The sequence below is a fragment of the Halichoerus grypus genome, chromosome 1, assembly GCF_964656455.1.
Source record: "Halichoerus grypus chromosome 1, mHalGry1.hap1.1, whole genome shotgun sequence".
In the NCBI taxonomy this organism is placed as follows: domain Eukaryota; kingdom Metazoa; phylum Chordata; class Mammalia; order Carnivora; family Phocidae; genus Halichoerus; species Halichoerus grypus.
This window is the reverse complement of record NC_135712.1, coordinates 26,383,470-26,406,671: the sequence shown is the minus strand read 5'-3', so window position 1 is coordinate 26,406,671 and position 23,202 is coordinate 26,383,470. Positions and strand designations below refer to the sequence as shown.

Sequence of the window (23,202 nt, the reverse complement as noted above, 5' to 3'; positions counted from 1 at the left end):
CTTAAAAATAGTGCCAGCTCAGTCCACCTCTCCTCTGAATTCTGGGCCACTGTGTCCAACTGCCTAACATTCACATTCCACCTGCGTGCACTTGAGTGTCTCAGATTCTGCAAGTCTGGAGCCAAACTCATCCATTAATTAATTGATTACATGATCCAATCATTCAAATATTTATTGGCTACTATGTTCTGTGCCTGTGCTAGGTGCCCTTACAGTAGTATAGAACTTTGCAAGGTGCAGAGTCTTGATAGGACATTCCCAGCAGATGGTACAGCTTTTGCAAAGGCTTGGAGATCTGAAAGGGTATGATGTGTCTTGGGAGGTGAGAAATTCAGTTCATTAAAGCATCTAACCAGCACTTCTTGAACTTTTGATGTGTATCGGAGTCGTTCTTATAAGAAAGTCCTGTGAGTCCTGAGATTCTGCTTTTTAACAAGTTCCTCACGATGTCACTGCTGACCACACTCTGGGTGGGTGAAGCTCTAAGGCTGTGCCAAGAGCTTAGTAGGAGACGAAAGATGATTGACATTTGTCAAGTTATACCACCCTCCGTGGTGGCACTAAGAAGCTTGTGGAGGCATTCAAGAAGTGCACCTGGGTGGCTCAGTTGGTTAAGCGACTGCCTTCAGCTCAGGTCATGATCCTGGAGTCCCGGGATCGAGTCCCGCATCGGGCTCCCTGCTCAGGAGTTGGAGTTCCTCAGTTTATGGCTTCAGTTAGCATTTATGTCTTGACAGCTTCCAATTTCTAGTGTCTCCCAGGCTTTTTCCCATCATTTGAAACCCCCACTTGACATCCCCTGCTTAGACTTTCCACAGGCACCTCCAGTTGAACCTGTCTACATAACCACTGTTCCGTCTCCCATTAAGTGGCAGACATCTGGGTACCCTACCTTCCTATTCTCTCATCTGCTTACATCCAGTCAGTTTCTGAGTCACTTGTATCCCTCCAGCCACCAGAGTCCAGGTTATGCCAGCATCTATTAAGATGGTTGAAATAGCTTCGTTGGTGTCCGATAAGTGAATTTTCCCCTGCTCCAAGTACATTACTTTACTGGAGTGTGTTCTAACGTTTATCAAGTGGGCCTTTATTATAATTGTTTTTCCTCAACAGATTGTACATTTCATGATGTCAGGGATTATCTGTTTGTTCCTAATTCGTTCCCAGTGTGTGCACAGTGCCTGTTAATGAAATAAATGGGGAAAGTGTTCCAGACAGGAATTGATGTATATCGACTTGAGAAAAAGACCTAGAGGGAAAGATCATTTGAAGGTCACGAATAGGTACATCATAACAACAACAAAAAAGAATAGGTACACCATGGAAGAGGTGAGCAGGGCTGGGCTCAATATCTGTACGGGCCAGCTTGGTGTTTGTCATCAGCTTTGCTCTGCATTCAGTAATGGAGTGAATTTGTGTGAACACTCAGTCTCATTTTAATCTCCTGTTGCAGCCTGTTCTCCCAATCCCCTTGTTTCCATCTTTATTATATACAAATCATTCTCAAGTGTAATTAAATTAAGGCAAGAATTGATACTGGGAACTTTTAATTTGGTTCATTTGGTGGCCAGCAAGGCATGGATTTGGACTTTAAAATGATAAAGGAAACCAGACAAATTAAAAATTATCTGAGTAAAATGAACTTTTTTTTAAAGAAAAATCTAATATTCTAGAATAATTGTTAGATTGGTATTGGAATTAGACTGGTTTCTGTAGAGCGTGGTGCTATGTATCAGTAAAAACCAGCAACCTTTTCTGGTGCTGGTTCCCTACCTTATTTTCTACTCAACTTTTTGGGGGGGCTGAAATGACAAATGGTGGAATGGGAGGGAGTTGGGAAACCGTCACCCTGGCATGATGAAGTGATCTGTTGAGGAAGCTGGTTCCGAGTTCATAGTTTGGTTTGGTGATCTCTTGGGGCCTTATCATTGGTATTGCTTTGTAGTTTGTTCACTGTATTGAATCCATTACTGTCTCTGTGTAAAAATGCAAAGGAAGCTGAAAATGTTTCTATATTCAGTGGTGAAATGGTGACTTAAAGAGACAGTTTCTCTTTTTTGCTTTCCCACAGGCCTTTTCTGTCACCTTTCTTCCCTCACCTCATTGACTCACTCTTCCAGGTTTCTAATAAAGAGTTAGCCAATTAGAGTTTAAGCATTACAGGCTTTAACTTTACTCAGCAGTATTTGCAATTTATTTTATTAAGTAAATTTTAAGATTTTATTTATTTATTTGAGAGAGAGAAAAGAAGGAGCAGAGGGAACACAAGCAGGGGGAGTGGGAGAGGGAGAAGCTGTCTCCCCACTGAGCAGGGAGCCGGATGTGGGATTCGATCCCAGGACTCTGGGATCATGACCTGAGCTGAAGGCAGATGCTTAACAACTGAGCCACCTGGGCGCTTCTGCAATTTATTTTAATTAGCAGTGTGCTATAGAAGAGAAAGACTATGGTCTGTCCTGTTGACAAAGGGAAGGTAGGCTAAGGGAGGGAGATAATAACAGTCTATTTTTAGGGTAGGTGTGAGATCAATGGCATGGTTTAGTTTGTCTTTTGATAGTTGGTGAGAAAAAGGATTTACAGTCAAATTAACCAGTATTAATTGGTTAACTGAGACAATGCAAATTTCCTTTGAAACTATTAAATCACCTTTATTATTTCAAAGGTATTTTACAAGTTGGAATGGGAATGACTTTGATTTCATTTACTTCCAAGAAATAAAAATGTATGTAGATTTCAAGTAACTAAGTGTGGTTACTTTTTCACCATCCCATAGTGTAAATGTATGTTCTGAGTGAGTTTTATAGGTTTCTCCAGAGGAAGGGTAGTTTGGCTGCACAGATCCCATGCTCTCAAGGAATCTCAGGACATATTCAGATACAGTGAACCAAATTCAGCCACATCTCTGTTGAATTGTTAGAGTGACTGTAGCTAACCCTTTCAGTGTCACTTGGATTCCCCAGTGAAGAGAGCTTTGAACTCTTGAATACCAGCAATTCCCATGGGGGTTTTCCCTAATGGGCCAGACAAAACCTTTTGAGTGTGTTGTGCCCTGGGTTGTTGTACAGTAAGAATTGAGAAGAATCTCTAACTACTTGGTTGTACAATGTGAAATCTGATACTTTCAGAATGAACTGGTAACTCTGGGCTAGAAAAGTGATTGTACCTTTTTTTCCCCCGTAAACATACACATATATTTTGTTTCAAAAAACACGAGAACATTATACAAGTTTTAAATTTATATTTTGCAATAAAAGGTATCAGTATATGCATTATTTATATAACTTCATCAGGGATGGAATTTGAATCAGTGCTATAAACATGTTGCAGTCACTAAATCGAGATCATCACAGTGAACCAAAATGCATAGTTGTTACGATGTAACTTACATCCAGAGAGAGAGAGGTGTGGGGTAGGGACAAGCTGACTCCCCTGCTGGGATCATAACCCGAGCTGAAACCAACAGTCAGATGCTTAACCGATTGAGCCACCCAGGTGTCCCGATGTAACTTATTTTTTAAGACAATTTTATAAGTGCCTCATTTGAATCTGCTCTGCTGACAACCTCCCGGTAGGAAGAACATTTTGTATTATTCTCATTTATAGGAATTAACTCCAATAAATTGTGACATTGGTCTAAACAGTGCTGTCCAGTAGAAATGTAATGGAAGTCACATATGTAATTTAGTTTTCTGGTAGCCACATTTAAAAGTAAAAAGAAATAAAGGTGAAATTAATTTGAATATATATATTTTGTTCTTTTTTTTTCTGGCTTGCCTTAAGCATATCTGCAGAGGTTATAGGGGTGGTGGGATTTAGATGGAATTGGAGCTCTTGGGCTCCTCAGCCCTAGCAGGTTGTGCCTTGTAGAAATACTTGAGTCTAAGAGTTGTGAGACATTACAGTTCTTCAAAAAGAATATATTTTGTTTAGCCCAGTATATACAAAATATCATTTCCATATGTGATCAAATTAAACATTAATAAGATTAAATTTTTCCCGCATACTAAGTCTGAAATCTCATACTACATCTCAAATCGCAGTAGCCATGTTTGAAGTGCTCAGTAGTCATATGTGGGTAGCAGCTACCCTGTTGGTCAGCCCAAGTCTAGAAATCAGAGCTTTAGTTCCAGTCACCTTCTAACATATCTAGTCTCCGAACATCCTACTAACTGAAAAATCATGGGTGTGATGTGCTCATGAGATAATTATAATTATTTGTATCACACAGTATTCCTGTTGGTAACAAGCTAAATAAAGTCTCTTGTTTCTTACTTAGTTTCTTGGAATTATCAGAACATTTACTTATGCACAAAATTATATCAGCTGCCCTTATTCGATGCATTTACATTTTAGGTATGAGGGAGAAAAAAGAAATACATGCACAAAAAATCACATTTTTAACTTGCGTGTGAGGGAAATAAATGCATTTATGGGAAGGTAGAAAATAAGGATAGACTGGCCCCTGATGATGGTTGCTAGGGAAATTTGAATTCACTTCAAATTTTAGATATTGAATATCTAAAATTATTAGATATTAGAAAGGGATATTAGAAAGGAATTACTGTGAGTTGAAGCAATCAAGTTAGATATGCTTACAGCAGGGGTGATTTTCTTATTGTAATTAACCCTTTATTACCTTCAGGATTTTCCATAAGGGGATAATATTTACTCATTTTGCTCTTATATCTATTTCTTTGCTTTCTAATTTTCTGTGATCTCATCTTTATAAGACACTTTACCTGAGTTTTGTGTATGTGTGTTTGCTTTGTTTTTTGCCAAGTACTCAGTTACTTTTACTGTTTCATGTTAATTAAAGGAAGAGAGCCTGAGGTTTTTATGAGCAAGGAGGAAAAGGCAGGTTTTTAAAAATAGAGCAATACATATTATACTGTAAAGATGATGAAATATTCACCATGGCAGTGGATCTGCTTTACCCATAATGCAAAATACGCTACTTGCATTTGTTTTGCCAGAGAATTCTGAAATTAGCATCTGTATTAAGGAACGTGGGGAAGGTAATATACTGCATGGATTGACAAAAGGCTGAGACTTAATTCTGATTGCATTTGAAATTACTGAGATGAGTATTTCTGTGTGTGTGTGTGTGTGTGAGGGAGAGAGAGACAGGAGGGCAGGGAAAGGGTGTGTCACAATCCGGTTCAACAAATACTGACAGAAAAAATATCTGCATGTTTACATTCTTAGGTCCCCCTGGCTTTCCACTATAATTTACATTTTCCCTGGTCCTGATTTATAACATATATTAAATATTTCTTATTTAGAACTTGAATTCCTATGGAAGACATTTGGGGGTCAATAAATCATAATGTGTACATATGGGTGAGGTGTTGTGATAAATGCTTCAGAAGATATGAGGAAGACACCATTCTGATACTGTCAGCAAGCTTGGGGCCAGAGAAGCAGAGCAGGCTGGGGATCAGAGCAGAAATGTTATGTGATATAAAGATGTATGGTTTTCTGATTATTCTCTTGCGGCCCCACTGGGTTCTCCTGACCACTTTCCGCTCCCTCCACTTTATGTACCAACCCTTCAACCTGTGAGACTCCTGCCCTCTGTTTACACCAAATTTTTGGTTGCTTCTCCACAATGACCAAGATATGCCTTGCCTCATACTCCTGTCCCACCCCCTCCCATCATAGCGTTATCTTGGTCTGTTAGGATTTACATTTATTTATTTATTGTTTATTATTTGAGAGAGAGACAGAGCACCAGCCGGGGCGAGGGGCAGAGGGAGAAGGACAAGCAGACTCCCCCAGGAGCCCATCAGAGGGCTCCATCCCAGGACCCTGGGATCATGACCTGAACCGATGTCAGTTGCTTAACTGACTGAGCCACCCACTCACCCCTTTTCTAACATTCTTACACAGCAGTTACGTGACCTCTCAAATACAGTGATTTTTCTCTCCAGCTTACTGAAGCAGCCTTCTCTTTATACTTCTTTCCCTGAAGAAATCTTGAACTCTGTTGGCGCTGTCACCTAGCTTCCTGAACTTCATCAGACCTTCTGTCCCTAAGATCTTTGGGCCCTACCACCTTCTACCCCACTTCTGGTTACTTTAAAACCAGAATTTCTTCAGTAATCCAGGGTCCCCTGGTCAGAGCTCAGTTCTGTCTCTGATATGGATTGATCTTACAGGCCAGTTTCTTTGCTCCTGCTCAAGGACTGTGGTGCACAGCTGTGTACATTGGGAAGACTTTATTGTCCCAATGTGGCTAGACTTCTTTTTTTTTTTTTGTAAAGTCCATTTATAAAGCATAGGGACACTATATTTTTAACAAAAACACAAGCATTTTCACAAAGGAGAACCATCTGTTTAATCTCACCCTGATTAGGAAATAGAATATATCCCACATTTCTCATTTCAAAACAACCCTTCAGGGGCACCTGGGTGGCTCAGTTGGTTAAGCATCTGCCTTCGGCTCATGTCGTGATCCCAGGACCCTGGGATCGAGCCCCACATCCCCTCATCTGGCTCCCTGCTCCCTCCCTCTGCCTGCCTGCTCCTCCTGCTTGTGCACACTTTCTGTCAAATAAAATCTTTAAACAAACAAAACAACCCTTCCTTGACCACACATCACACTTAACCACTTTCCTTCTACCCTTGAGAGCCAAGTTCCTCAAAACAGTAGTCACTTCTGTTTCCCCTCACATATCCCAATTTCGCAAGCTTTCCTAGTCAATTCTTCACTCTCTTCTGATTTGTAACTATGTAGATTAGTGTTAACACTTTATATAAATGGACTTATACAGTCTCTGTTTTTGTCTAACTTTCACTTACCACGTTAGAAAGATTACTGATTTTGTGTAGCTGTAGTTTATTCACTTGCGTTGCTATGTGGTATTCTATTATGTGACTGTATGACAATTGATTTACCCATTTTATTGCTGATGGGCTTTTTCCCCCATTTTTTTTGCTGTTGTGAAAAATGCTGCGTCATTCTCCTTCATGTGTTTCAGTGCGCATGCGTACACATTTCCCTCCCTGTGAATGGTGTTTCTGGGGTCCCACAGGTAATACCTATGTTTAGCTTTAGTTGAAATTGCCAAGCAGGTTTCCACAATTAATAGTGCCAGGTGACACTCCCTCCAATAGAGCATGAGAGTTTCAGTTGTTCCACATCCTCATCATGGCTTTTTTTCATTTTGGCTATTCTGGTGGGTGTATAGTGCCATATCATTTTTTTAAACATCCTAATTATGGAAGTTTTCAAATATATAAAACGAGGAAAAACGATATGATAAAGCTCAGCTTCATCAACTATGAACTTGTATCATTTGGATTCGATCAGTTACACATTCCCTTAATTTCTTATACCTCAGTGTGTAAGCTTATCCATAGTTGTACCAGCCCTCTTATGTCCTTTTCTTCATTCTTATCTATTAATTAATTGATTGATTTTAAGATTTACTTATTTATTTTAGAGAGCGCGTGAGCGGGGGTGGGGGGTGAGGGGCAGAGGGAGAAGGAGAGAGAATCTCAAGCAGACTCCCCACTGAGCGTGGAGTCGCACGTGGGGCTCCATCTCAAAATCCTGAGATCATGCATGACCTGAGCCCAAATCAAGAGTCAGACCTTAAGTAACTGGCTGAGCCACCCAGGCACCCCCCTCCCATTCTTACTTAAAGGTGTCTTGTTTCCTATTTTCTAGGCATCATTCTTTTTTTTTTTTTTTTTTTTTTTTTTTTTTTTAGGCATCATTCTTTTGTGGGGTGTTGATCCTTCAGTCTCTGAGTTTTCTGCTTTGTGTATTTTTAAACCTCTTTCTGTTTTTTTTTTTTTTTTTTAAAGATTTATTTATTTATTTGAGAGAGCGAGAATGAGAGAGAGAGAGTACATGAGAGGGGGGAGGGTTAGAGGGAGAAGCAGGCTCCCCGCTGAGCAGGGAGCCCGATGCGGGACTCGATCCAGGGACTCCAGGATCATGACCTGAGCCGAAGGCAGTCGCTTAACCAACTGAGCCACCCAGGCGCCCCAACCTCTTTCATTCTACTTGCTCTTTCCTTTTGACTCATAGAAACATGCTCTACATTTCTCATTTCAAAACAACCCTTCCTTGACCCCACACCACACTCTACCACTTTCTTCCTACCAACACATTTAACTCTGTAGATAGATACATCCCATTGCAACTCCCCAAAGCCATTACTAAATCAGATTTGGCCTAGGTCACTAGTTGTGCTCTTTTTTCAAACAAAGAAGATACATTTCAGAGTCCTTTATTTACATAACATATTTTGATGAGTTCTTCCTGTATGGAAGGCACTGCTAAGTGTAAGGGATAAAAGATAAAAATACCTTCTCAACACTATAGGAGTTTATGTCCTAGTAGAAGTGACAGGCTTATAAGATGACAGTGAATTTTCATATTAGATATTGTTTATTGGTGCTCGCTTCGGCAGCACATATACTAAAATTAGATATTGTTTATTGAAAGATGATACCAGGTTGTGCTGGAACTGTTCTAAAAGCTTTTCATACATTCTTTAAGTCTTACAATGGAGTAGGCATTATTACTATTAATTCCCATTTTAAAGGAGAAAAACACTAACTTAATAAGGCTGGAAATTTGCCTATAGCCAAGCATTTAGTAAGCTCAATATGAATTTGAACCCAGATTTTTGGAGCCCATGCTATTAATGGACAGAACTGCTTCCATAATTCAATACGCTCATGTGTCACAAATGTCTGCACGTTTAAGTGAGCTCTTGAGAACTGCCGCTTACTACCTTTGAGTTGCGGAAGAAGGGGAGGAGATGGATGTTGGGGAAGACTCCTTGGTTGATTGATTGTCTAAAATTAGGACATATTTAGATCTGAAATAGATATTTTAGTTCAACACCCTTAATTTATGTTTAAGCCCTAAAGAAGCAACAACATGTCCATAATGATAGTGGGTTTTGTTGTTGTTGTTTTGTGAAAAATGACAACAGATTCCTAGTCTGGTATTTATTTCCCTGTTAAAAAAAAAGTTCACCCAGGGGCACTTGTCTGGCTCTTGATCTTGGAGTTGTAAATTCAAGCCCCATATTGGATGTAGAGATTACTTAAAAATAAAATTAAACAAAAACTGACAAATAAAGATTGACCCAAACTCCTGAACCGTGTGCTACCTAAAATTCTGTCTCCTTAGAAGTTTAGTATGCAGAGGAGTTCTGTCTCCTTAGAAGTTTAGTATAACGGAGGAAAAGTGTGAATTCCAAACCCTCCTCCACCCGTGGTGATTGGAGTGGGGTCTAAAACCTGCTACTGGTGATTCATAGTGATATTTATGTATTTATTTATTTAAAAGATTTTTATTTATTTGTCAGAGAGAGAGAGAGTGCACAAGCTGGGGGAGCAGCCGGCAGAGGGAGAAGCAGGCTCCCTGCTGAACAAGGAGCCCGATGCAGGACTATATCCCAGGACCCTGGGATCATGACCTGAGCTGAAGGCACCCGCTTAACCGACTGAGCCACCCAGGCATCCCCATAGTAATTTTTGAAACAAGATCTCTGTGTTCAAGTGTGTTTACTGGTGAACTACTTACAGAATAAATGTGGCTTGGCAGCCAGGCTGCCTGGGTTTGTATCTTGCTCCCCTTAGTAGCTTAGATACCTCTCAGTATCTATTTCTTCACTGTAAAATGGGGTAATGGTCATACCTCCTTCAGAGTTATGAGAATTTAGAGTTAATATATGTACACTTTTGAAATGACACATAATAAGCACCCAGTCACTGTTAGTTACTGTTTGTTGTTAAGATAATGATTTCTCCATTTCCATTTCGGTTTATTTCCTGGACACCTGCTTGTTTATTTCTCAATGGGGGCGGGGAGCTGGAAATTTGTATTTTATTTATTTTTTTTAAAGATTTTATTTATTTGACAGAGAGAGCGAGAGAGCACAAGCAGGGGTACAAGTAGAGGGAGAGGGAGAAGCAGGCTCCCTGCCAAGCAGGGAGCCCGATGCGGGGCTCCATCCCAGGACCCTGGGATCATGACCTGAGCCGAAGGCAGACACTTAACGGCTGAACCACCCAGGCGCCCCTGGAAATTTGTATTTTAAAAACTGCATAGAAAAGCATATAAGTCCACTTAATGTCATTTCTCATTCTTATTAACTTATCTAACTGTAAGTATTTTTTTTTAGCTCTGAGTACATATTAACATACTGTACTGGGTAGCCCACATGGGAATTAAACAAGCAAAACCCCTAGACAGCAAAGAGCATAATTTCTACCTTCCTCTAAGTGTTTTTCTTCTGTCCCCCAGCAATATTGAAAGGCCTAGTTGGAGTAGTTAACTATAATAGTAACATATTTAAAATGTTTTTTTCTTTTTCCTTTCTAGAAAGACTCACTATTTAGGTGGCTTTTATAAATTGCTAATACCAGAGCAACTTCCTAGTGAAAAGGAAAGTTGCCACAGATTAGAGGGAGGGTCAAGGAAATGATCTAAATAGCATGGCAGTTGCATTTTTTTTTTTTAAGATTTTATTCACTTATTTGACAGAGAGAGAGCGACAGCAGGGACACAAGCAGGGGAAGTGGGAGAGGGAGAAGCAGGCTTCCCGCTGAGCAGGGAGCCCGATGCGGGGCTCGATCCCAGGACCCCGGGATCATGACCTGAGCGGAAGGCAGACGCTTAAGGACTGAGCCACCAGGCGCCCTGGTAGTTGCATTTTTAAAAGAATTTCTATTTTATTTTTATTTTTTTTAAGTAAACTCTGCCCGCAATATGAGGCTCAAATTCAGACTCTGAGATCAAGAGTCACATACTCTACTGACTGAGCCAGCCAGGTGCTCCGGGAATTGCATTTTTGCAGATACTGGAATATCCTAGTGACTTGATTGCTAACACAGGCATCTGTAGTATTTGTTATTAGATACACACAACAGAATTAAACTTGTCCTGATGAACATGTCCCTTAAACATATCAGTTCCTGATTTACCTAGTTTATTTCTTAACATTAAAATAGTAACTCTTAAGACATTCTTTGACATTTTTCAAAAAATTAATATCGAGTAAATTATAACCATCGATGTTAAGGTCATCATAATGTACCCCTTCCCAAGAAATCAAAGAAATACGCAAGACTTTTGGAATGTAAATTTAAATTCTTTTTTTTCTAGTCTTTTTTCCCCTTTTTTGTTAATATCTTTGGAATGACTCCAGATATTTTGAGAAACCATGCATCAGTATGTAGTATTTTTTATTTTTGCTTCGTTTTCTAAGGATAGTTGAAAAATAGGACAAGTAACTTCTCTTCAGCTACAGTTGTGATTTTAGAATATTTACAAATAGAAGGGTTTTTTTAAGTTTTTCTTAATGTCCAGTTTCTCTCATGTTAATGGAACTATAAAGTTGTATACTGTTAATTTCTTATCAGATTTGCTAATATTTCTTGTAATATGAGTATTATAAATTAATAAGCATCAGCACATGACCAGGTTTGTTCAGCTTTTTCTGAGCTCTATCTCCTTTCTAGGGATCATTGTTCTATTCCTTTGCTTTCCTGGATTCATGGTGTCCCATGGCCCTCCTTCTTACACTTTTCCCCCAAGGACTGATGGTTTTGTGTCCCATTAATCACCACCTCTTTCCTTTCTTTCTTTTTTTTTTTTTAAAGATTTTATTTATTTATTTGTCAGAGAGCAAGCGAGAGAGCACAAGCAGGGGGAGTGGCAGGCAGAGGGATAAGCAGGCTCCCCGCAGAGCAGGGAGCCTGATGTGGACTCGAACCCAGGACATCAGGACCTGAGCCGAAGGCAGACACTTAACTGACTGAGCCATCCAGGCGTCCCCACCTCCTCTTTCAAACAGTAAACAGTTCCTTGACCTTCCCTCTACTCTGAGCTCCTGCTCTCTACTTAAAGTTCAGCAGTTTTGGCCAACACCAGGTCGGGGGGGGGGGGGTATTTTTGTTTTATTTATTTATTTTTTTTTATAGATTTTATGAATTTCTTTATTTTTTAAGATTTTATTTATTTATATGACAGAGAGAGATACAGTGAGAGAGGGAACACAAGCATGGGGAGTGGGAAAGGGAGAAGCAGGCTTCCCGCTGAGCAGGGAGCCCGATGCGGGGCTCGATCCCAGGACTCTGGGGATCATGACCTGAGCCGAAGGCAGACACTCAACGACTGAGCCACCCAGGCGCCCCTTGAATTTCGTATTTTGGAGAGAGAGTGGAAGAGAGTGTGAGCAGGGGGAGGGGCAGAGGGGGAGGGAGAAAGATCTCTAGCAGACTCCCCACTGAGCCCAGAGCCTGCCACGGAGCTCCATCTTAGGACCTGAGCCGAAATTTGGAGTCGGACAATTAACCAGCTGAGCCACCCAGGCGCCCCTCCGGGGGTTTATTAAATGAGGCTTGGGACATACCCTTCAGAGATGAAGCCCTGAGACACTGTCAACTGAGTGAAAGTGTATGGGCTTCGGATGGGGCCCCGTAAACAATTCCCAACAATAGAGGAACACGTTGTGTAATACAGAGGAGGCAATTGAACACGGCCTGTGAAGAACGGGGCAAACTTCAGAAAGGAGGTGACAGGTAAGAGGTACTTTGATAAGTGGCTAGAGATGCTCTCAGTGGGAGAGGGTGGGCCAGGGGAGAAAGTGGGCAGCATGCACAAACACAAGTGCTCCACAGATAGGACTTACTTTTTCTTCTCAGTGCTTCCTCTCGTTTCTTTGATTTCCTATGTTTGATTGGCCCCAGATACTTTATCATAGTTCCGTCTTTAATAGAGAAAAGTCTTAACTGATTTTCACCTACTTTTTTTTTTTTAAGATTTTATTTATTTATTTGACAGAGAGAGACCCAGCGAGAGAGGGAACACAAGCAGGGGGAGAGGGAGAGGGAGAAGCAGGCCTCCCGCCGAGCAGGGAGCCCGACACGGGGCTCGATCCCAGGACCCTGGGATCACGACCTGAGCCTAAGGCAGACGCCTAACGACAGAGCCACCCAGGCACCTGATTTTCACCTACTTTTAACTGCATTACAACTTGTTAATTTTTCTCCACTGTTTTGAAATGGACCATCTTTCATCTGTTTTCCTTTTCTTACATGAAGGTACTTGTGCCTGTGAGTTGTGTTTTTTCTTTTCTTTCTCTCCTTCCTTCGTCCTTTTTTAGCTGAGTCTTTGACTTCAAAATCAGATGTGAAATGTTCACTGGGGGTACAGAGTAGGAGGACACACAGTAAAGTAGCAACTTCAGTAAAGCCGGAAAAGTGCTTATGATGGAGGCCTTATCAGTTGCCCAAGGTGTACATACAGGACATCTAATTCAATCCATGTTTGGGCACAAGGAATGCCTCCTAGAAGATGTGCCTGGACTCAGACGTGATCTTTAAAATCCCCGTGCATACACCATCACTGGTCAGACTTAACATTTAGTATCTTGTTGATAGAAGTAAAAACATGAAAAATATGTTGGAAGCTATTCTGTTTTGTTTCCCAAGTGATAGAACAATAAAAAAAACCTTCCTTTTTTCAGCAAATTTATTAAAAGCTAGCTTCTGGTTTTCTGACCTAATACAGTTAAATTTGTGTTTTTTTCCTTCATAGCTTTGGTGTTCTTTAATTTTAAGACTTACTCAAAACATAATTGAAAATTTTCACGTTTACTTCTTTCTCTTTTTAAATCAGCCATAAAGTTTCATGGGCACTTTCCATTTTCCAATGATTTTAAGATTGCAAGAAGAAAAAGATAACTGAAGACCATCCAGGTCAATGGGTAGCTTAAACTTGAAGAAGTCTGTTAGAGAAATCAAAGCAGGTCCTTGGTTCAAAATGTTGCCTTCCTGCTAGAGGAATAGAGTCTTCCATTATCTTCGTTTCTCCTCCATTCTTGGGGCAGAAATAGATCTTCTAATGTTTGGTAGGTGATGACATCATCAAGGCTAAAAAATACTGTGATGAGCTGGTGTCATTTTGATGCTCCAGTAGAAGTCAGACTGGGCAGAAGAGAAGCTCTGAAGATCCGAGTGTTTGAAATTTGGAGATTAAAAAAAAAAGCAAGCAGAAAACTGGGAGATGTTATTTCAGTCACTGCCAAAATGGGATGTGATTCAGTTTGTTTACTTATATAATCCAGTGCTGAGTACTTATTAACTGGATTCTGCAAATACTTGCAGTTCATAATGTTCTACATATTTCACCACACTGAATATCAGTTTAAATAAAATTATAAGATTTGTTATTTGATTTAGTTTTCAGGCCATGTGTGAACCTGCAAGTAGTTTGCAGTTTAAATTATCACTTAATTTGCTGCATAAATAGAATTGGGCAGCACCTATTCGAAAGAGTCTTCAGAGACACTGCATGGGACCTAGTGTCAGCCTTTTGTCTCCTACAATTTGTGACTGTTGCATACTTCAGCACTTGAAAAACTATGCCTCTGTGCAGAGAGCCCCTTCAGTGTTGCTAGGAAACCCAGTGACTGTTTTGTACAATCTTGAGATTTTAATTCATTTCTAGTGCAACACATTGAAGAGCAGTTGAATGTTTTAAACATTTTTTTTTAGAAAAATGCTGAAAGCCATTTAAAAATCTGTTTAATATTTTTTTTAGCAGCACGCATTAAGAAAATACCAGTATAAAGCAGAAATGGGCAAACACCTTAAAATCTCAGTTCTCAAAAAATAACTGCTCTTAACAGTTTAGGATATATCTTTGCGGTCATTTTTATACATATGTAACTGTTTCCTAAGGTAGTGTTTTAAGATAAAAGTAATTTTTATGTGTCAAACGAGAAAGAGTGAAAGATACTATCATGAAAACTGAGTTGCATTTTATTCTAATGACTGCAATAGAAGTACAGAGAGCATGGTTAGGATTTGAATATGTACACATTTAGATGTTTGGTGTCATTTGACTTTTTTGATTTTTATAAAATAAAAACTCAAAAAGCACAGAGGGACCAGAAAGTTTTAACTTTTTTTTTTTAAACAAAAGTTCGTTTTCTTTTATATTCTGGCTTTGATATTTTGGGGCTATGTCTTGATTCATTTTGGAATGGAATTTTCATTCTGGAGTGTACTCAGATTGTTCTTACCTTAATACATAAAGTATCAATACTCAGACAAATGGAGGTAACAAATTGTAGCTATAGAAAGGAGATTCTCAAATAGCAGGAACAACTTCTGGTAGATTAATACTCTTTTTCAACCTTTATAAAACTGATCAGATTTATGATCTAGTCACCAGTTCTTTTCTGATAATGTGCAAGGAACTACAACAAGAGATAGAGGCATCCACAAAAATTTTTAAACCCTTTTGGGGCTAATGATTTAAATCAGGACATGGAATTTTAAAATTTACTTAAAGATGCAAGGTATGGGAAGAAGACAAGCTCATCAACATCTAGAACACATGACAAAACCTTGGAGGCTACCTAATAAGTCAACTTCACAATAAAGCTTATAAAGGAAAAAACCCCAAGATAGTATAAATACTAAGTAAGTGCCAAAAGGGTAATCAGATAGCAGAAAGTAAAGTACTGTGAATATTTGTAGAAAGACAGAAAGATAAATCACTGTAGGCTAGAGAGGTAGAAGAGTGCCTGAGTGAATGAGGTAGGAATTGGAACTGAGTTTATTAGAAATGGTAGAAAGTATTTATTGAGAGGATTGAATATTAATTCAGGAGAAACACTTGAGATTATACACATAAATACCAAATCATAATTTTAAATAAAAATGTGGACATGAAATGGAGATTGGAATAGTAATGGACCTTTTTTAGGATATTAAACAGTCCATTTGGACTGAATCACTGGGTTTGGATGGTATATCATCAGTTTTTACTTGTAACAAACCAACCCAAACTCCAGAGGCTTAAAACAAAAAATTATGTGTTGCTTTGTGATCCTGTGGATTGCCAGTTTAGGCCAGGCTGAGATGGGAAGTTCTGGTCACCCATGGGGCTGCAGGCAGCTGGTCTGGAACGGGGGCTGGAAATTCTAAGGTGGCCGCATATTGAGCACTTGCAGCTGTTGAACACCTTTGTTCTCTCCTGTGTGGCTTGGTCACTCGGTGGCAGGGGTCTGAGAGGGCGAGGGTGGGGGCAGCAGGGTCTCTTGAGGTCTCGCCTCGGAACTGCGCTCAGACTATTCTGTTGGTCAGAGTTAGGCTAGCCTCTGATTTAAGGGAGCAGATAGTCTTGTGTCCAGTTTGGATCTGCTATTTGAGGAGTGCCCTTAAATGTGATTAAAAGCTTACGATGGTGCTTGAATATAAATGGTTCAAATGTAACATCTTTCATTCTCAATCTGTTGGCTTCAACTTTATTAACATTTTATTACAAGTGACAGTTGATATGTATTAAGCTTCTTTGGGGATAATGGAAAGGATCGTGGGGTGGCTGATAATTTAATTCTTCATTTTGGTTTGGTCTGTTGGGGTTTATTATTTGAAAAAAACATCAAAGTCATCATTATAGAGAATTAGGACTTGGATTTACTTACTCTTAATTTTGCTGTAAGATAGTATTTTGGTGGCAGCAGGGGAAGGAAAGGGGAGAGAGGCAGGCCCTATGTACCATAGTCTTCATGTTTAGGGCCTCTTCCAGGTCACCATCCAGCCCTGCAAGTCAGTGTTGGGTGATGGGGAGGACCAAGTGAATGACCAGTTGAGACTTTGGTTCTGCATACAGAAAATGTTGGGTTATCTCAAGGAAAACAGATGTGACAAACTAGTGCTATGCAAACTTTCATAGTGTAAATAGTTTAAAAAGTAAGTTTTGTGTGGTAGTTTATTTACATACTAAATTTACATTTTATATCTAATTGTTGACTTTTTCAAACTTTGATCTTACAAGACATACGTAGTGAACAAACCTATTTTTATATGTGAATTGGTATGAACAAAATTGTTTTTCTCTTGAAAAACAAAATGTGAATGGATTAAACTCAGTATTTTTTCTCTGATATGTATCAAACTACCATTTTGCTTGTAGTTTACTTTTACCTTTTTTTGCATGTGAATGATACTAGTTTGGTTATAGTAAACCATTAGGAGCAAAGAGGAGACTTACTGTTTAGTTCTCATAAAGATACAGTGGGTTTAAACCATCTCTTTTTAACAGACTTAATCAGAAGAGTCTTGGAATTTTTGTTTGGGCCTCAGGACATCTTATTTTTGTTTTTATATACTTTTCAGATATTGCCATTCAGCATTAATTCTCTGTGATCTAAGTGGAAATTTTATAGAATACAAATTCCAGAATAAGTTATGGAATGTTAAGATGTCTTTTTAACAATAATATGATGGACTTTTTCCGAAAAGAAATGGGAAGGAATGAACAGTAAGAGAAGTCTTAAAGATAATATTAAGGTCAACTATTTGATAAATTCAAAAATACATAAATTCACAGCATTTCTTCTCTTTGAGTTGTTATCAGATTTATTGCTTAGAAATATTTTTAAGGGGTGCCTGGGTGGCTCAATTGATTAAGTGTCTGACTCTTGATTTCGTCTCAGGTCATGATCTCAGATGGTCCTGAGATTGAGGAGATTGAGCCCCACATCAGGCAACTGGGCATGGAGCCTGCTTAAGATTCTCTCTCCCTCTCCCCCTCCCCACCGCTTGCTCGCTCTCAAAAAAAAGTATTTTTAAGCGTTCAGTAAAAATTACAGAATCTGATTTATTTATTTATTTATTTATTTATTTATTTTTAAGATTTTATTTATTTATTTGACAGAGAGAGATACAGCGAGAGAGGGAACACAAGCAGGGGGAGTGGGAGAGGGAGAAGCAGGCTTCCCACCGAGCAGGGAGCCCGATGCGGGGCTCGATCCCAGGACTCTGGGATCATGACCTGAGCCGAAGGCAGACGCTTAACGACTGAGCCACCCAGGCGCCCCCAGAATCTGATTTAATAAATAAATATTTATTTAACATAAGCTCTATGCCCAATGTGGGACTTGAACTCATGACTCCTAGATTAAGAGCACATGCTCTACTGACTGAGCCAGCCAGGCACCTCTAATTTAATAAAAATTTAGAATTAAAGAAGCCTTGGTAGAAAACCTGTCAAAATTCATCAGCATGTGTCCCAGCAGCAAGAGTTACCAGTGTTGTGTATGGCACTGTGGCAAGTAGGAATAAATGTAGCCCTGAGTTAGTATGATATAACTGACCTTTTAGAGACTAGCTAAATTCACTTTGAAAGATCTGCTTGGACATAGAATACCCTCTACCAATAGAAACTTGTATCTCATATGATGTTGGGAGATTCGCAATGCTCTTAAAGGAAGTTGTATCAGATAAGATGATACTAATATTGGCATTCCATTTCTACAAAGGCACAAATTGAAAACTGGGGACCACTGAGTTTGAACCTCATCGCTCTGGTCACAAATCGCATCCTGTTCTCCTGAACAGCTGGGGTGCGCTAAGCGTGCTGCCAGTCTAACAGCAGATGCTTAGTCCATGTGCATGTTTCTTTCTCCAGATTTCACCAGAAGTTTGAGTATCACTACTCCTGATCAGATGATTGAAAAGGCCAAGGGGGAAACTGCTTATTTGCCATGCAAATTTACCCTTAGTCCAGAAGACCAGGGACCACTGGACATCGAGTGGCTGCTATCACCAGCTGATAATCAGAAAGTGGATCAAGTGGTAAGTTTGCTGAGTGCTTGCTCACTTAGTAGATGTCTGTGGAACTTCTTAGGTGTCCATCACTATGCTGATCACACAGGCAGGGGTGGAGATGGGGGAGCTATGTAAAAAGCCCCAGACTTCTCTGGCTTGTGGTCTGGGTGAGGAAGACAGTCACTGGATGGAAAGTGAGGACACATGTGTAATGGAATGAACTGGGTAAGTGGCCTGAGATTTCTTAGTGAAGGCTTTAAGGAAGAAGAGGAACTTAGGAACGTTCTGAAAACCTGGAGTTGGAAATGTGCGTGAGGGAGTGGTGGGAGGGGTATATGGAGCAGGCATGATAGCACGGTAGGAACATGCATAACGTGTTAGGGGACAGCAAGTAAACTAGACTTTGTGAAGAATTAGAAAGAATTCAGCTTTTTTGTTTTTTGTTTTATTTCTTAAATTTTTTTTTGAGAATTCAGTTTTTAATACAAGGATTCTGTTACCACTATAAGGGTCATCGAGTGTAACAGTGTAATGCAAGTACATATTACAACAGTCTGTTTTCCATATCCTTCAAGTTAAATATCCTGAATAATGATTTCTTAAAAAGCAAAACAAAATCTTGATAGCAGAACAGTTTATAAAATATTTAATCTAAAAAATGAAATAGCAAAATACTGTTATAGAAATTTTTCTAATTATAAAGTATTAAGAGCCCAGTGTTGAAAGCCTGGAAAGCCAAAAGTGGCACAAAGGAGGAAAATTGCCTGCTATTCTCTCCAAATACATGTATCACACTTTATTAGTACTAAAATATTTCACTTAACTTAGAATATTTCATATTAGCTTTATCTGACACGTTTAGTTCTAAAAAATAACACATTATATTAGATCAGGGAGAGAAAAATAAGTCCAAATATTTACAGGAATATAGTAGTAATACACACATTTGGAAGAGAACATTTATTTTTATTTATGGTCCATAGAAAAGAAGAGGTTATTAAGCCATTTAATGACTGAAACAGTGCAGTTAGGTAATTACTGTTTTTGCAAATTCAGACAGTTTACCCCTGATGTATTTGTGAAGGAAAAAACTAATGTCTTCCCAGGTTGTGAATGACCAGGGCCACCTCCTCCAAGTACTTAACCTCTGTCCCGATTCTGCTACTGGAAGGAACTTCCTTCTGTCTTCTCTAAGCAAGATAGAGCCTGACCCACTCTGTCTGCTCAGCCCAGATACCCTGTGCCTCCCTGCTTGCTTTCCTTGGCAGCGCCAGCACCTTGAACGTAGGCTTCTATTCTCCCTGAGGTTCTGCATATCCCTCCCCTGGCAGTGCCAGGGCCACAGAGCCCGTGACCACTTCCGTGGTTCAGATGAATGAACGGAGAGCATGGGTCTTAAATGCTTCTGGCTTAGGACTCCTGAGTGAAGCCCTCTGAAAAGGTTCGTCTAGAGACCAGGAAGCACAGTGTGCCCTGTAGCCTGGCATGTCCGTTCGTGGCAGGAGGACCCAGAGTCTTCTGTGCTGAGTGGGAGGCAGAGCTTTATTGCCTACGGGACTTCGGAGACAAGTATCAAACTAGGAACTGGGTTTTAGTGTCCATTTCTGGGTTAAAACCTAGCCTTCAACCTAAAATACGGTAAAATCAAACCGAAAAGAAAGGTAAAAGGGATAGGGAAAGATGATGCAGAAGAGGATGCTTATATAGAATTTCAGCTATGTTACCTGTTAGCTGAGCCATTATTTTAATTGAGTTAAACTAGGAGTGACTGTAGCAGGGGACCGGGCTGGAGAGGTTAGCCATCCTTGGTCCCTGTGGGATCCCTGTAGTCAGCAGGTACCGTGTCCTATGCACTTACTATGTGCTGGGCAGTGTTTTATAGGTTTTAATTATACATAGTTATTTAAGCCTTAGAACACCCTAAAATGAGAACTTTTATGCGCGTGAAGAAGAGGAAATGGAGGCCCAGCGTCACACAGCTGGCAGCAGATGCGGCTGGGGCTCGGACTCAGGTCGCTCTCCTGCCACACTTGGCGATCCCTTGCACCATCCCATACTGCCTCTGTCCTCCTGTAAAATAGGAGAAAGACAGGGTTGTAATGAGAATTCACTGAAATACTGTATACATAAGGATTGTAGAAGCTTAAAAGTCCTGTAGAAATTAATGAAGTCAGTACCAAGTCAAGAAGCATACCGAGTCAGATGGATCTGGTGTGCATCTTAGCTGGGGCTTTGCACATGTTCGTCTGTGAGAGCCACTGCTCCCCTCAGCTTCAAGGGCAACTGCACGGCGCCACTGTCTCTGTAGCGTTGTGAAGAGGAGTCAGAATTTTCTGGTAAATGTTAGTTCGCCGCCGCGTGACCACCATTTGTAGTATTGTTTTCCTGGGAAAATACTAAGGGAGTTTACAAAATAACTCACAGTGAGGACACATGTCAGACTCTCCTTAAAAAACTGCTAAGGTGTGTTTATAGCAAAATGAGGGATTGAGTACCGTAGATTGAATAAGGGAGTCAGTAGTTAAATACAGAGGAAGCTAGGACAGCCTCATTTGAATGTCAGCTGTGGACCTTTCAACTGCTTTTTTTAATCTACTTAGCGAACTCGTATTGAGTGCAGACATTAAATATATAAATTTAAAAATCTAGTGGACAAGGAGTGGGGTAAGCATGGCAGGGGAGGTGATGATACCGAGAAGAACCCAAGTCCCTGTCATCAAGAAATCCTGCCGAGGACACTGATTCTGATTATACTGCCCATAATTACATCTCAGATAAAAATCTGCAGGATACAGACTGTAGTCATGTTCTCTGATTATTACTTGAGTTTGGTGCCACTGCTCTTTGAACCTTGGGTCTCAGGTGACCCGAATGTAGGATTTCATTAGCAAATGTTGAAAAATTATAAAGTATGTTAATTTGGGTGATAGAGATGACCATTGTAATTCTCTTCCAAGCCAAGTTTAACACAGTTTATTTTCCCTCTAAATCTAGCCTTTGGTTATCTCCATTAAAGCTTGTAACAGTGGCTCAGAAAACTCAGCGGAATTAGAAAGGGGTCTTTGCTTTTGGTCTCAGAAGACTAGTTGAAAGGTCCCGTTAACCCGGGCACATGTATTTCAAGAGGTTTATTTTATGACTTTATCTTTTAGAGTCTAGAACCCTCAAGTGCCTCTGACTTTGTATTAAGACAAAAAAATGTTGTCTTTTTTGTTGTTGTTAGATTCCACAGGTAAATTATCACCAACCTTTTTTGTTGAATAGGGGTGGTGGTATTTACCTGAGTTGACACATGTGATTGACATACTGTAAGCTCTGAGACAGCTGAAAAATAGAATGTACAGGAATTCACACGTCTTTGTTCTTGTCCAGTCTAACTAAACCGCTCTCTGACGTAGGGCTATATTACTTATGTTGGGTCTTGGCTTTCCTATTTATTTATTAACATTTTCTTGTGAATTTGTTTTTATTGGGATATAAGGGATAGGTTGGGAAATGTCGTGTGGGTTATGCCCTACCAGGGAAATGCCCATTCTGATCTTCCTGGGATAACTTCTGGAGCCTTTTCTTTTTCCTGGAGCTGCTACTGTTGCTGCCAGCAGCCTCTTCAGGTCCGCTGGTGGGTGGCACCTGGTTTTCCATTTAAAATGAAAGTGTGGGACCATACCCAAGGATCCCAGTGCTCTCTCTCTCTCTCTCTCTTTTTTAAGATTTTATTATTTTTTAAATTGAGCACCGTAGAGAGAGAGAGAGTGAGTGGGTTGAGGGGCAGAGCGGGAGAGAGAGAGAATCTCAAGCAGGTTTCACACTCAGTGCAGAGCCTGACTTGAGGCTCAGTCTCACGACCCTGAGATCATGGCCTGAGCTGAAATCAAGAGTCAGACATTTAACTGACTTGAGCAACCCAGGTGCCCCAAGATTTTATTTTATTTTATTTTTTAAAAGATTTATTTATTTGAGAGAGAGCACAAGTGGGGGGTGGGGACAGAGGGAGAGGGAGAAGCAGGCTTCCCACTGAGCAGAGAGCCTGACACAGGACTCGATTCCAGGACTCTGGGATTATGACCTGATCCGAAGGCAGACGCTTAACTGACTGAGCCACCCAGGTGCACCGCCCCCCTCCAAGATTTTATCTTTAAGTAATCTTTATACCCAACGTGGGGTTCAAACTTACAACCCTGAGATCAAGAGTTATGCATATGCTCTACCTACTGAGCCAGCCAGGCACCCTGTGATGTCCTGTTCTCTTAATCTGTGATTTGAATAATTGTAGTTTTCCTGATAATACTGTTTTTATTCTTTTTTTGGATCCTACAGAGAGTACCGTGGTACTCCTTTAATGAGACAGAGGGTTTGCTTATTTGTTTTTTCCCTGTCTTATTTTGGTTTTCTTTCAGATTATTTTATATTCTGGAGACAAAATTTATGATGACTACTATCAAGATCTGAAAGGACGGGTACATTTTACAAGTAGTGACCTCAAATCTGGTGACGCATCAATAAATGTAACAAATTTACGGTTGTCGGATATTGGGACATACCAGTGCAAAGTGAAAAAAGCTCCTGGTGTTGGAAATAAGAAGATTCAGCTGACAGTTCTTGGTA

General features: G+C 40.0%; 1 protein-coding gene across 3 annotated transcripts in view; it reads left to right on the top strand.

Moving 5' to 3' along the window:
* CXADR (CXADR cell adhesion molecule) overlaps positions 1 to 23,202 on the top strand; it is a 55,840-nt gene that overhangs the window by 3,682 nt on the left and 28,956 nt on the right. For all 3 annotated transcript variants that reach the window (XM_036091694.2, XM_078057301.1, XM_036091693.2), the window contains exons 2-3: positions 18,458 to 18,624; positions 22,995 to 23,199. In XM_036091694.2, the coding sequence (XP_035947587.2) occupies positions 18,458 to 18,624; positions 22,995 to 23,199 (372 nt within the window). The remainder of the gene's footprint in view (positions 1 to 18,457; positions 18,625 to 22,994; positions 23,200 to 23,202) is intronic.